Source organism: Electrona antarctica (assembly GCF_951216825.1).
Source record: "Electrona antarctica genome assembly, chromosome: 4".
NCBI classification, from domain to species: Eukaryota; Metazoa; Chordata; class Actinopteri; order Myctophiformes; family Myctophidae; genus Electrona; species Electrona antarctica.
This window is the reverse complement of record NC_136809.1, coordinates 57,824,222-57,839,549: the sequence shown is the minus strand read 5'-3', so window position 1 is coordinate 57,839,549 and position 15,328 is coordinate 57,824,222. Positions and strand designations below refer to the sequence as shown.

At 42.8% G+C, this 15,328-nt stretch overlaps 1 protein-coding gene across 1 annotated transcript in view; it reads left to right on the top strand.

Moving 5' to 3' along the window:
- Window positions 1-1,810: 1,810 nt before the first annotated feature.
- The window catches only part of muc2.1 (mucin 2.1), a gene marked incomplete at its 5' end in the record, with an annotated part of 64,269 nt that continues 50,751 nt past the window's right edge, over window positions 1,811-15,328 (top strand). The window contains 9 exons of the mRNA XM_079498491.1: window positions 1,811-1,883; window positions 4,052-4,295; window positions 5,303-5,417; window positions 6,299-6,386; window positions 7,438-7,587; window positions 8,327-8,524; window positions 11,126-11,251; window positions 11,624-11,738; window positions 13,600-13,750. Coding sequence (XP_079354617.1) covers window positions 1,811-1,883; window positions 4,052-4,295; window positions 5,303-5,417; window positions 6,299-6,386; window positions 7,438-7,587; window positions 8,327-8,524; window positions 11,126-11,251; window positions 11,624-11,738; window positions 13,600-13,750 — 1,260 coding nt within the window. The remainder of the gene's footprint in view (window positions 1,884-4,051; window positions 4,296-5,302; window positions 5,418-6,298; window positions 6,387-7,437; window positions 7,588-8,326; window positions 8,525-11,125; window positions 11,252-11,623; window positions 11,739-13,599; window positions 13,751-15,328) is intronic.

The following is a 15,328-nucleotide window of genomic DNA, read 5'->3' as shown; positions in this document are numbered from 1 at the left end:
AGACATTCTAATGCATGGGTTCCCAAAGTGGGGTCCGGGGACCCCTAGGGGTACTTGAGGGAGTTCCAGGGGGTACCTAGCTCAATTAGAGGTGAGGAACCAAATGGACCCTTAATGGGTCTGTAACTCAGAGAGTGTAAAAATCACTCTCAGAGTTAAATTAACAGTGGTTTTACAATAGAAATTGGGGTACCAGAGATAGAAATGCCATTAAATCGGGGGTCCGTAGCCTAATGCGTGTGAAACTGGGGGTCCATGAAATTAATATGTTTCGGAGTCACTGCTAGAGCCGTAAAAATCCTCCCTTATCGGGGCTGGCATGTTTTCAAATGGGGGTCCGCAGGCTAATTAGTGTCAATTTGGGGGTCCTTGACCAAAGTTTGGGAACTACTGTTCAAAAATATATAGCCTATAGGCCTATTACATGCAAAAACTTTGAGAACTGTTTTTGTTCCACTTCCACCAGTGTGTGTTCTATGAGAGGAGGATGCTGTTAATCATTTACTGTTAATCGCTCACAGCTGGTGAATGCATGATGACGATGATGATGTCACAGAGCTGTCACTCAGCTGTCGTGTTGGCACGCACGCACGCGCACACACACACACACACACACACACACACACACACACACACACGCACACACACATTTATGGTGTTTGATATATCATGTTCTGTCTCTGAGCACACACACACAGGCCTTATTAATGACACTTTATTTTGGACTGTTGACTTTTCTAGGTGCTACAGTACGCTACGTACGCAGCGATCAAGTTCATCTCAAGTTCAACTTGTGTCGTCGTGTGCATTAGACCAGCGGTGCTTAACCTGTGGGTCGGGACCCCCAGGTGGGGTCCCCACATGACTTATTTTATGTATTTATTTATGTTTTTATTTTTTGGGGGCAATTTAAGTCCCCAGTTCAAATATGATTATTTGTGGGTCAGATTAAGATTATTTCGGGTGGTTCCCAGTTCAAATATGATTTTTTTTGGGGGGTCACCAGTTCAAATTCATGGCCTGAAAAGATTGGGAGCCACTGCATTAATGGACCACTTCACCACTTTTCAACCTATCTTTTTATAGGTCCTCCAGTCTGTGTCTCATAGGAGGGATGTGGGCAGTTCAGAAACCAGTCTGTGTCTCGGGGATGTGGGCAGTTCAGAAACCAGTCTGTGTCTCATAGGAGGGCTGTGGGCAGTTCAGAAACCAGTCTGTGTCTCATAGGAGGGCTGTGGGCAGTTCAGAAACCAGTCTGTGTCTCATAGGAGGGCTGTGGGCAGTTCAGAAACCCGTCCACCAGTGACATCATCGATGGGGAATCCAAGCTAATACAAAACTGCAGGCTTTCTAGTCCTGAAAAGTTGCAATACGATAATGGAAGCCATCGTTCTCACGATAATACAAATCTAATAATTTTTCTTGTTTAAAAAAATATCTGCCTAACGATGATGTCACTGGTGGACAGGTTTCTGCCCACAGGCCTCCTATGAGACAAATGGTGGCATTTTATCATGATTATTAGTGAGGACCAGTTATATGAAGATAAGACAACAGAGATTTGGTGAAGAGTGGAAAAACGGAGGGGCCCAAATACAGACCACTAGTGGGGCCCGGCCCACATGTTGGGAATCACTGATGCAATCAATGTTTGCACACACACGCACACACACGTGTCAATTAAGATAAGACATGAGTACAGCGTCAGAGGAGGGGGGCGGGATTTTTCCTGCAAGGTGGTCCAGTATAAGAGGCAGTGATTGGCCGTGGAGTGTCAGTCGATTGACAGGCCAACAGACAGACAGCAGTCATGGAGTGGATCTGCTGGGTCCTAGTGGCTGCCGCTCTCACCTGGAGCACCGACGTCGTACGAGCCAGACAAGGTAGGATCCAGTGACACTCGCATGTTTACACTTTTAAAAGGGTTATTTTTTACTTTTAACGGTTCTGGGGCAGTGGTGGTGGACAAAGTATATACCAGGGCTGGGCAACTTTGACCATGAAGAGGGCCAATATATTTCCACACTCACTCCAGAGGGGCCACAGTGCATATTATCCAATCTACAGGCTCAAAATGCGACGCGTTTTGACCTTGTAGATCAGCTATTTTTTGCTATATTTGAATTGAAAACCTGATTTTTCTTTGTTGTTATTTTTTAATTGGAATCCTGAAAAGTAACCTTTTTTATTGAATTTGAAATGCATTTAGTTGTAGTTATGTTAACTTTATGAACTGTTAACATAACTACGTTGGACACAAAAAGACAATAACATTTTAATACTAGTCATTAAGTACTAGTCATTTAATACTAGTCATGAAGTAATTAAAGCGGGCCGCCAGTTGCCCACCCCTGGTATATACCAAAGTAGATTGAGTATTCAAAAGTAGTCTACAAATTACAAAAAACATTTTCTGAAATGGTCAAGAAACCAATTGTCAGAAATTGTCAGACCTGTTTAGGAAGTAGTGAAAATAGAAGACCTACAAGCTCACAAGTTGTAGTAATAATTACTATACGTAGCTGTGCATAAATGTACGTATTAGTAGTTGTAGGGCCCACCATTGTTCTGTTCTCGGGTCATTTTAACATATATTCAAGCGTTTGTGTTTCCCCTAGGGGTGTAACGATACAGTCAATTTATTTTAATTTCAAGAATCAAAGTATATCGAAATGGAAACTCAACATATCGTATCATCTTACTTTGTGTCGTATCGTTTTGAAATGGAAAAAATCAGTATCGAATCGTTTTGCAATGCAAATAATTGATTGTATCAATACTAAGCACTTGTGCGCTCATGTATTTAGCAATTTTAATTCTGCATAGAGTTCTTAGAGTTCCCATTGACAATGAATGGAGAATTTTACATCATAGTGTCTGAGCAAATAGTTTTTTTACGTCACGATGATGTATGACGATAAGAGCGCCCCTCACTTCACATGGGTGTGATTTTTATAGTATGTAAATACCAAAATCTTCCCCCCTAAAGATTGAAAATGACTTGACGTTTAGCCACTTCAACCCCAGGATCCCTGAATCTGGCGTTGGAGACACACACCATAAATAGACGATCTACAAGCTCACAATGGGTTGTTGTGTGAGCTTGTAGATTGGCTATTTTTGGCGAGACATTTGGTGTAGATTGAAGAAGAACTGACCAATAACAGTCTTACTGAGTCTAGAGGGTCTAAGTGGTTTAACTGAAGCGATATCGATAAATTGCAGATATTATTATCAAAGTATTCGGAGGCACCCAGCTTGGACTTGTGTCACGGTAGCCTGGCTAATAAACCAGACCGAATCAGCCGTTGGCAAAAAAAAAATTGCCTGCCGGCGGGACAGTGTGATTTGAGTCTGGCGTATTAGCCAGGCTAGTGTCACGGTCACCCTCTTTGAGAAACCCTGATGTAAAGTCACTAAAGTGTACATGACGTTGAACGTGCACATCATTATCAGAGCTAAATGTATCCTAAATGTTTATGGCCCAAATGATTGGATTAAACCAGGGGTGGGCAACTGGCGGCCCGGGGGCCCCCACCTTCACTTAATGCGGCCCGCAGGGTTAATATCAGAATACTGATATAGTATTGATTTCAGCTGTTGCAATTCCAAACATGCAAACATGACCCGCTTTATACTTAATGACTAGTATTAAATGACTAGTACTTAACGACTAGTATTAGTAGTATTGCCTTTTTGTGTCCAATGTATTTGTATTTAGTCCATAAAGACTAAAGTTATCATAACTAAAACTAAATCCATTTGAAAATCAATAAAAATGTTACTTTTCAGGAATCTAATAAAAAAAAAGCAAAAAATAATTCAGTATTTCAATTCAAATATAGCAAAAATAGCTGATCTACAAGCTCAAAACGCGTCGCGCTGCGACGCGTTTTGAGCTTGTAAATCGGCTATTTTTTTCTACGACAGTAATATGCAATGCAGCCCTCTGGAGTGAGTGTGGAAATATAGTGGCTCTCCCCATCGTCAAAGTTGCTCACCCCTTGATTAAACAGTGTTTGTGTTAAACTTCTTGTTTATGGATTCGCAGCTCCTAACCATGTGAGCAGCATCTGCAGCGCATGGGGCCGGCAGCACTACAAGACCTTCGATGGCTCCGTGTTCCAGTTCTCGGGCCAGTGTGAATACAACCTGGTGTCCGACTGCCACGACACCTACCAGCGCTTCTCCCTGCACGTCAGGAGGGGGCGCTCCAGAGTCCTCTACCTGCTGGGGGCCGTCGGCGACCTCACCTTCCACATGTCCAACGACACCGTCACCGTCGACGGAAAGCCGTGAGTGGAAGCGTTTGGCTTCGTATAGTTAGATGCCGGCCCTGAGCAATTTGGTGCCCTAGGCAGGATTTTTCGTGATGCCCCCTTGGCAACTGCCTGTTCTGCCTGATGGGAGGGCCGGCCCTGGTTAGATGACGAGTGATACTGCTGTACTACTACTCCCCCCACCGCCACTTAACCCATTTTGGGCGGGAACCCCTTTTGGTGTTTTAAGCGTTACGTTATACTTTAGCTTTTGAAAAATAGCAGATCTACAAGCTCGTAGCAAGCTCGTAGCACGCCACCGAGTGCCGCGCTACGAGCTATAGGTCTGCTATTTTTGAAAAGTTGTGAAAATGTGGTGCAAATCTTTGAATATATATTCTTTCAGAGCGAACATTTTTAACGCAAATCTTTGCTTCTGGGGGGCGTCCCTGGAACAAGATTAAGATATATTCAGATGGGGGGTCGGCGACCAATTACATATAGGCCTACTTTGTGGGGTCCTTGACATGAAATATTGAGCACCACTGATACAGAAACATAGGTATTTCAGAAAACTGTCAGGATTTAGAAGACTGATTAAATATCGACGTCAGGCCTAAATGGATTGTCTTCTATCAGTGGTTCTCGATATTTCATGTAAAGGACCCCAAAACATATATGTTGTGTCTCCTATAGCATTGACCTGCTGTACTATGACGTTTTGTGTCTCCTATAGCATTGACTTGCCGTACTATGACGGAGGAATCCAACTGTGTTTTGTGTCTCCTATAGCATTGACTTGCCGTAGTATGACATTTTGTGTCTCCTATAGCATTGACTTGCCGTACTTGTTTTGTGTCTCCTACAGCATTGACTTGCCGTACTGTGTTTTGTGTCTCCTACAGCATTGACTTGCCGTACTATTATAACTGTGTTTTGTGTCTCCTACAGCATTGACCTGCCGTACTATTATAACTGTGTTTTCTGTCTCCTACAGCATTGACCTGCCATACTATTATAACTGTGTTTTGTGTCTCCTACAGCATTGACCTGCCGTACTATGAGGGAGGAATCCAACTGGAGAGAAGTGCAGTTTACACCAAACTTCAGGCCAGAGCTGGAATCACCGTCATGTGGAATGGAGACGATGCTGTCATGGTACAAATTAAACCCATTTAGACCCGAGGACCATTCTACAAAATGTCTTCTATAAACCCTATGTTTTATATGTCAGTGGTTCTCAAACTATTTCAAGTCAAGGACCCCCAAAAATATATGTAATTGGCCGCCAGCCCCCATCTCAAAATATGTAGTTCCAGGGACCCACCCAAGAAGCAAAGATTTGAGTTAAAAACGTTCTCTCTGAAAGAATATATTAAGATTTGTGCCACATTTTAATGATTTTTCAAAAATAGCAGATCTGCTATTTTTCAATAGCTAAAGCATAACATGATGCTTAAAGGAGAATTCCATGCTATAAGGCGTTCTTACCTTTATTTGTAGTTGTCACGTCCCCCACCAAAGAGGTCCAGGTGTTATTTTGTGTAAAAGTGCATTATTGGCTATTTCCCCTAATATAAGCCCTCAATGGGGGTTGGGTTTTTGTGCTAATTCGCTTATTTCCATCTAAATAAGTAGTAAAGTGTGCCGCTTGGGATACTATTTACATTATGAAAAGAGGATATATTAAAAAAAAATGATTTTTGAGCGATGGAAATAAGTGAATTAGCACAACACCCCAATGCCCCATTCAATTCAATGCAATTCAATTCAATTAATTGAGGGCTTATATTAGGGGAAATAGCCAATAATGCGCTTTTGCACAAAATAACACTTGAACCTCTTTGGTGGGGACATAACAACTACAAATAAAGGTAAGAAAGCCTTCTAGCATGGAAATCTCCTTTAACTTATAATGTATTCATGTCTTGATTTGTAACCTATCTGTACTGTACTTGCAGGTGGAACTGTAACATATCTCTACTGTACTGTAGTATATATATGTATTGATATGTAATGTATCTGTACTGTACTTGCAGGTGGAACTGGACCCAGAGTTTGCTAATCGTACCTGTGGTCTGTGTGGAGACTTCAACGGTGTGGTCGACAACGAGTTCATTCACAAAGGTGTGTGTGCGTGCGTGCGTGCGTGCGTGCGTGCGTGCGTGTGTTGGGTAGAGGAGACAGCACAGATATGTAAAAACATAATGCACATTGAGGTTAGATTTATGTACATCTTGCAGATCTATATATTATAAACATACTCATACATATTCAGACTGCAGATCTTTGATTAGAGATGTCCCGATATGCAAAGTATCGGATGGGCCCTTATTTGGACATATCGGGTCATATCGGTATCGGCGGAATATGCCAGTCTAACCACCGATCTGACACAGGGCTAAGTGGTTGACACTATAGAGCGTCGCAGTCCCGCCCCCTACCATGGACCAGGAAATGAAACCCAATGCATTTTTCCCATAGACATTTCTTAAAGTATTTATTTAAAGACGGTTACGCCGCGGACAAAGCCAACTCGAGTCGTGACAACTCATGACAACACAAACAATATTTTGGACCAAACAAATAATTACAAAGAAGAAAAACAACAAAAAAAGTTTTGTAACCTGCCGTTTTTTAATTCTTTCTAATTATTTCTTCGGCCCAAAAAATTGTGTTTGTTGTCATGATTTGTCACGACTCGAGTTGGCTTTGTCCGCGGCGTAAACGTCTTTAAAGAAATACTTTCTGAAATGTCTATGAGGAAAATGAACGGAGAATAATTTCCTGGTCCAGGGTAGGAGGCGGGACTGCGACGCTCTACTGTAGGTAAATAAAATGTTGGGGCATGTGGAATTTGCTTTGGAGTTGCCCAAACTGCAAGTGCACATTTGAGTGAGGAGTCTGCTATAAACACAACACGAGATTTATAGCTAGATAGCTATACACACTATTCCCGGTCGGTGGACTTCAACATAAGATCTTTTTTCTTTTTTATTATTGTAAATATTATTCTCTAGTATCAGTATTCAGTATCGGTATCGGCTAACAGAGAAATTGTGGTATCGGGATCGGATCGGAAACGAAAAAAGTGTATCGGGACATCCCTATCTATGATATTAATATACATATTCATACTGTAGAGCTATGATATATTATACATATATTCGTACTGCAGATCGGAGGCTCCCTCCAGTAGAGTTCGGTAACAGGCAGAGGGTCCATCGTGCTGACGATGAGTGTGAAGACCCTTCTGAGGAGGAAGATGAGACGGACAGTGATGCCGAGACCCTCGGCGTGGCCGTGGACCCCTGCCAGGAGTTTGTAAGTATCCACTTCAACCACACACTTTGAGGTTTGATTTGTTTAACCCATTTAGGTCTGACGTCAAAAAAAAAAAAAAAACGTCTTCTAAAATCCCGACAGTTTTCTGAAATACCTAATGTTTTTGGTGCTCAATATTTCATGTCAAGGACCCCAAAAATGATATGTAATTGGCCGCCGACCACCATCTGAACATATGTTGTTCCAGAGACCAGCCCCCAGAAGCAACGATTTGAGTTAAAAACATTCGCTCTGAAAGAATATAAATTCAAAGATTTGTGCTACATTTTCACGATTGTTCAAAAATAGCAGACCTGCAAGCTCGTAGCGCGGCATTGTCAATGGCGTTTTTAATGTTTGTTTAACTAAAAACAAACATTACACCTGTATATAGGAGGGGCTAGCACCCCTCAACAACACAGCCATGCAAAATCACACTGACAGCTATGAGGTGACGAAAGCTTGTCTTGCATATAAGCAACGGTTGTGATTGTCCAATTGGCATTGGACAATCACTTTTTGGGGAGGGGTTTAGCGACGGTCTAATTGGGCCCCTGGTGGTCGTTGCAGTATATATGACCTCTCTCTCTCTCTCTCTCTCTCTCTCTCTCTCTCTCTCTCTCTCTCTCTCTCTCTCTCTCTCCCCCTCTCTCTCTCTCTCTCTCTCACCCGCCCCCCCCCCCCCCCCCCCCCCTCTCCCTCTCTCTCTCAGCGAGGTGTATGTGAGCGGCTGTTGTCCTCAGAGTCGTGGAGGTCTTGTAGATCGGTGCTGAGCGCAGAGCCCTACGTCCACACGTGCGTGCAGGACATGTGTGCGTGCGAGGAGAGCAACAGCACCGCCCAGAGGCAGGGCTGTGTATGTGACACCCTGGGGGAGTATTCCCGCCAGTGCTCCCACGCGGGAGGACAGCCCGCCAACTGGAGGACGGCCAGCTTCTGTGGTGAGTTGGTAGAGCCTAAGATTTAGACTCTCTCTTCTGTGGTGAGTTATAGGCCCTCATTTATCAATTGAGTGTAAAATCTGCCCCAAATTCGAGTGTAGGATTCGTAGTACACCCACGTCGGGTCGGCATTTACAAAGTGATCGCAGACAGCTGTTTCTTCCTTAATTTCGTTCGGACGTTTATAAATGTGACGGCTGAAATCTATCTGGCACGCCCTATGAAATCAAGCCTCGCCCTCGTTTTTGCGACATGAACAACTGCAGTACGACCTTGGAAACCATAGTTACATGACGAAAAAAGTCAATAAAAAAGTCACCCCCCTCTCATACACACACAGACGCACGCACGCACACGCAACTTGCAAGTCCAACTGGTTTGTTGTAGCCTATCTTAAATAAATTGTGCATGCAACTTTCTGGTTAGTAAACCACAGCATGCAAGCCGCCTTTGTTTTAAAATGGTTCCCCAAACCGTTCACACTTCACACTTCACTATCGGCCGGGGCTACCCCCCCCCCCCCCATGCTAATTTGCCCAGTCAATCATTTGATCCGCGCTACGCGCCTGCCGTGTGTTGTTAGTTGTAGCCTATATTAAATTATTAAAGTATTTATTCATTTAATATAGCCTACAACAATATATTAGTGAACGAAAATCTGAACCTGCATGTGAACAATGAATTAAATAACAAATAGGCGCACACACACGCTGCTGTTTTCCTCCTCTCCTGTCCTGTCTGTATCACTGTTCATGACACCGCGACCATGCACGTTTATGACAATCTATTTAGATTAGCCTACCTCGCTAGTCGCAGTAGTAGTCAGTGCAGTGGCTGGGCTATCAACTGACAATTATATAAATGTGCAGCCTAAACCAGCCTCATGTGGCACACTGGCACTGGTGGGCTGGCAGCCTGGCTGGGTGGTTTAGCCTATACCTAACTCCGATGCGGTCAGCGGTCCCCAATTTTGCGCTGGCACGCCGGCATGGCACATTTGGCATTCGAGCGACGCGTCGGGTTTATTAAACGAGGAGGAGATTGCACATAGGCTACTGTAACTTCAGAAAGACATCGGCCTGCTGTAGATTAGGCTACAGTAGGCTACCCAAGTTGGGACTCTCCGCAGCTGCAGCGCTGCACTCTCCAACGTCCCGTCATGGAAATATTTCAGCACAGACAGCCCAAATCCTCGCATGTATGCGCTCATCATGCAAAACACTGTTTAAATGGCTTACGCATCTAACTTGCAACATTGTTTTTAAATGCGCGATTTTAATTGCTTGCTTGTAAAGTTGGAAAGCTCCTACTAATTTCATATGACACAAAGACACATCGTTGATGTATTCCTTAACTTTTTTTTACTTTTTTACATTTAGCCCATATACATACCTATACAGTTTTATATAAACATTTTAGGAGTGAATACATATGTTTCGATGCCTGTGACAGCCTCTCAGCTGGTCAAACAATGCTGCTCCGCTGTTCTACGACAGAAAAACAGGTGAGGACAAAGCGTACGACAGCTCCCGACCAGACGTGGTTATTGTCTTGGCTCAAGTTCAAAATCAAACGTTGGCGCAAATGGTAAATGCCGAAAATTGCGGTAATTTCGGCGTACACCCATATTTTGGCGTACGCACGGTTGATAAATGAGGGCCATAGAGCCTAAGAGTTAGACTCTCTTCTGTGGTGAGTTATAGAGCCTAAGATTTAGACTGAGATGAGTGTTAATCATTTTTCATTTGCTTCTTTCGTTTTAGGGATTTGAGCTGTTGGAGGGGGCATTCGAGCATGGGGCAAAATGTGTATTTATTTTACAAAATTTTATAGCGATTTATTTTTTGTATTATTTACTATAGTCCTACTAGACCCCAAGAAGAATAAATTGCCATAATATTTTGTAAAGAGATACATATTTAGCCCCATGTTCAAATGCCCCGCCCCCCTGTCAAAAACAAAAACGAAAGAAAGCAGAAAAATGAAAAAAGTTTAACACTCATCTTTTACTTTCTCTAATAACCTAAAACATGAACCTTGGTTGAAAAAAAACTAAAGTTGTCCTTTACCCCCCCATGCCCCATGGGGGGGTAGAATGGCTCCGCAGAGCTCCGAACATGTACGAATGCAAAATATAAGGTGCTTACCCTGCTGCCACAAGTGTTCTTAAAACCTATATGTGTGTTTATTGAAAACTACGGACCTACGGGTTTCAAATGCACTCCGCAAAGAAATGGAACAGTTGGGGCAGCAGCACCTTATATTTTGCATGTGTACATGTTCAGAGCTCTGCGCAGGCAGGCAGCAGGTGTTGTTCTAGAATCGATAAAATACATCTACGAGAGTCTAACAACTCTTAGGGCTAGTGAGTTAGAAGTGCTGCTTTCGATCATCTCCTTTGACTTGTTGCGTGTGAAGGATCCATAGATCCATAGATCCCTGGCTAATACATCCTATATGCCTTAATTACACTGTGTCCCAAACAGTGGGAGATTCATGTCTAACTGTGTGTGTGTGTGTGTGTGTGTGTGTGTGTGTGTGTGTGTGTGTGTGTGTGTGTGTGTGTGTGTGTGTGTGTGTGTGTGTGTGTGTGTTTCACAGCGAGACAGTGTCCGTTCAACATGCTGTACCAGGAGAGCGGCTCGCCATGCACAGACACGTGCACGCACTCAGACACCAGTTCACTGTGTGAGGAGCACAAGATGGACGGATGCTTCTGTCCTCCAGGTTAGAACGCACGCACACACGCACGCACGCACGCACGCACGCACACACACACACACACACACACACTGTACATATTCTTTTTGACTTTATATGATGTTTTTGCATAGTATTGCATATTTTACATTACATTATTTGATGAATTGAGTACAAAGGACTTCTTCTATACAAGCAGACCTTGCATCCTGTTTTTTTGCTTTTTTGCAAACTGCCAATAGTATTCAATCAATCAATTGTGCACGCACACACGCACGCACGCATACACGCACAATGAGGGAAGAAACGTACGCACAGGGCAACACCACACAGGAAAATGCAGTGTTTTATAATGTATATGTAATAAATAACTAAGTACTGTATATGAATCTATAACAGGGACGGTGTTGGATGACATCTCTCAGTCCGGCTGTATCCCCCAGTCTGAGTGTCAGTGTAAACACGACAAAATCTACAACCCCGGCCAGGTCTTCCAGACGGACAGAGAACGATGGTATGTCAACGTTACATAATAACACTCATTGACATCATTATTATAAATGCGTGTTGTGAGTGTCTGTTTAAACCCATTCATACCGGGAAAGCATTATATGCATTATGTACTATACAGTACATGCGCTGAGGACAGATATAAACATAGTGTTCATATTTCAGTACATGCGCTGAGGACAGATATAAACATATTGTTCATATTTCAGTACATGTGCTGAGGGCAGATATAAACATATTGTTCATATTTCAGTACATGCGCTGAGGGCAGATATAAACATAGTGTTCATATTTCAGTACATGCGCTGAGGGCAGATATAAACATATTGTTCATATTTCAGTACATGTGATGAGGGCAGATATAAACATATTGTTCATATTTCAGTACATGCGCTGAGGACAGATATAAACATATTGTTCATATTTCAGTACATGTGCTGAGGGCAGATATAAACTTATTGTTCATATTTCAGTGCATGCTCTGAGGACAGAGATATATAAACATATTGTTCATATTTCAGTACATGTGCTGAGGGCAGATATAAACTTATTGTTCATATTTCAGTGCATGCTCTGAGGACAGAGATATATAAACATATTGTTCATATTTCAGTACATGTGCTGAGGGCAGATATAAACTTATTGTTCATATTTCAGTGCATGCTCTGAGGACAGAGATATATAAACATATTGTTCATATTTCAGTACATGTGCTGAGGGCAGATATAAACATATTGTTCATATTTCAGTGCATGCTCTGAGGACAGATATAAACATATTGTTCATATTTCAGTGCATGCTCTGAGGGCAGATATAAACGTATTGTTCATATTTCAGTGCATGCTCTGAGGACAGAGATATATAAACATATTGTTCATATTTCAGTGCATGCTCTGAGGACAGAGATATATAAACATAGTGTTCATATTTCAGTACATGCGCTGAGGGCAGATATAAACATATTGTTCATATTTCAGTACATGTGCTGAGGGCAGATATAAACATATTGTTCATATTTCAGTACATGCGCTGAGGGCAGATATAAACATATTGTTCATATTTCAGTACATGTGCTGAGGGCAGATATAAACATATTGTTCATATTTCAGTACATGTGCTGAGGGCAGATATAAACATATTGTTCATATTTCAGTACATGTGCTGAGGACAGATATAAACATATTGTTCATATTTCAGTACATGTGCTGAGGACAGATATAAACATATTGTTCATATTTCAGTGCATGCTCTGAGGACAGAGATATATAAACATATTGTTCATATTTCAGTACATGTGCTGAGGGCAGATATAAACTTATTGTTCATATTTCAGTACATGTGCTGAGGGCAGATATAAACATATTGTTCATATTTCAGTACATGTGCTGAGGGCAGATATAAACATATTGTTCATATTTCAGTACATGCGCTGAGGACAGATATAAACATATTGTTCATATTTCAGTACATGTGCTGAGGGCAGATATAAACATATTGTTCATATTTCAGTACATGCGCTGAGGACAGATATAAACTTATTGTTCATATTTCAGTACATGTGCTGAGGGCAGATATAAACATAGTGTTCATATTTCAGTACATGCGCTGAGGGCAGATATAAACTTATTGTTCATATTTCAGTACATGTGCTGAGGGCAGATATAAACATATTGTTCATATTTCAGTACATGTGCTGAGGGCAGATATAAACATATTGTTCATATTTCAGTACATGTGCTGAGGGCAGATATAAACTTATTGTTCATATTTCAGTACATGTGCTGAGGGCAGATATAAACATATTGTTCATATTTCAGTGCATGCTCTGAGGACAGAGATATATAAACATATTGTTCATATTCCAGTACATGCTCTGAGGGCAGCTGGTCCTGTAAGAGCCTGCCCAGTCCTTCCACCTGCTCCATCGAGGAGGGCTCACATTTCACCTCCTTCGACGGGAAGACCTACACCTTCCACGGAGACTGCTACTACACCATGGTCAGGGTGGACCCCAAGGTACAATATCTACCATTCACTGGTCAGTTAGACTGTTACTACACCATGGTCAGGGTGGACCCCAAGGTACAATATCTACCATTCACTGGTCAGTTAGACTGTTACTACACCATGGTCAGGGTGGACCCCAAGGTACAATATCTACCATTCACTGGTCAGTTAGACTGTTACTACACCATGGTCAGGGTGGACCCCAAGGTACAATATCTACCATTCACTGGTCAGTTAGACTGCTACTACACCATGGTCAGGGTGGACCCCAAGGTACAATATCTACCATTCACTGGTCAGTTAGACTGTTACTACACCATGGTCAGGGTGGACCCCAAGGTACAATATCTACCATTCACTGGTCAGTTAGACTGCTACTACACCATGGTCAGGGTGGACCCCAAGGTACAATATCTACCATTCACCGGTCAGTTAGACTGTTACTACACCATGGTCAGGGTGGACCCCAAGGTACAATATCTACCATTCACCGGTCAGTTAGACTGTTACTACACCATGGTCAGGGTGGACCCCAAGGTACAATATCTACCATTCACTGGTCAGTTAGACTGTTACTACACCATGGTCAGGGTGGACCCCAAGGTACAATATCTACCATTCACTGGTCAGTTAGACTGTTACTACACCATGGTCAGGGTGGACCCCAAGGTACAATATCTACCATTCACTGGTCAGTTAGACTGTTACTACACCATGGTCAGGGTGGACCCCAAGGTACAATATCGACCATTCACTGGTCAGTTAGACTGTTACTACACCATGGTCAGGGTGGACCCCAAGGTACAATATCTACCATTCACTGGGCAGTTAGACTGTTACTACACCATGGTCAGGGTGGACCCCAAGGTACAATATCTACCATTCACTGGTCAGTTAGACTGTTACTACACCATGGTCAGGGTGGACCCCAAGGTACAATATCTACCATTCACTGGTCAGTTAGACTGTTACTACACCATGGTCAGGGTGGACCCCAAGGTACAATATCTACCATTCACTGGTCAGTTAGACTGTTACTACACCATGGTCAGGGTGGACCCCAAGGTACAATATCTACCATTCACTGGTCAGTTAGACTGCTACTACACCATGGTCAGGGTGGACCCCAAGGTACAATATCTACCATTCACTGGTCAGTTAGACTGTTACTACACCATGGTCAGGGTGGACCCCAAGGTACAATATCTACCATTCACTGGTCAGTTAGACTGCTACTACACCATGGTCAGGGTGGACCCCAAGGTACAATATCTACCATTCACTGGTCAGTTAGACTGTTACTACACCATGGTCAGGGTGGACCCCAAGGTACAATATCTACCATTCACTGGTCAGTTAGACTGTTACTACACCATGGTCAGGGTGGACCCCAAGGTACAATATCTACCATTCAGTGGTCAGGGTGGACCCCAAGGTACAATATCTACCATTCAGTGGTCAGTTAGACTGTTACTACACCATGGTCAGGGTGGACCCCAGGGTACAATATCTACCATTCACTGGTCATTTTGCCGACACCACCAGGGACGTGCAGAGACTGTCAGAGAGGCAGGGGCTGAAGTCCCG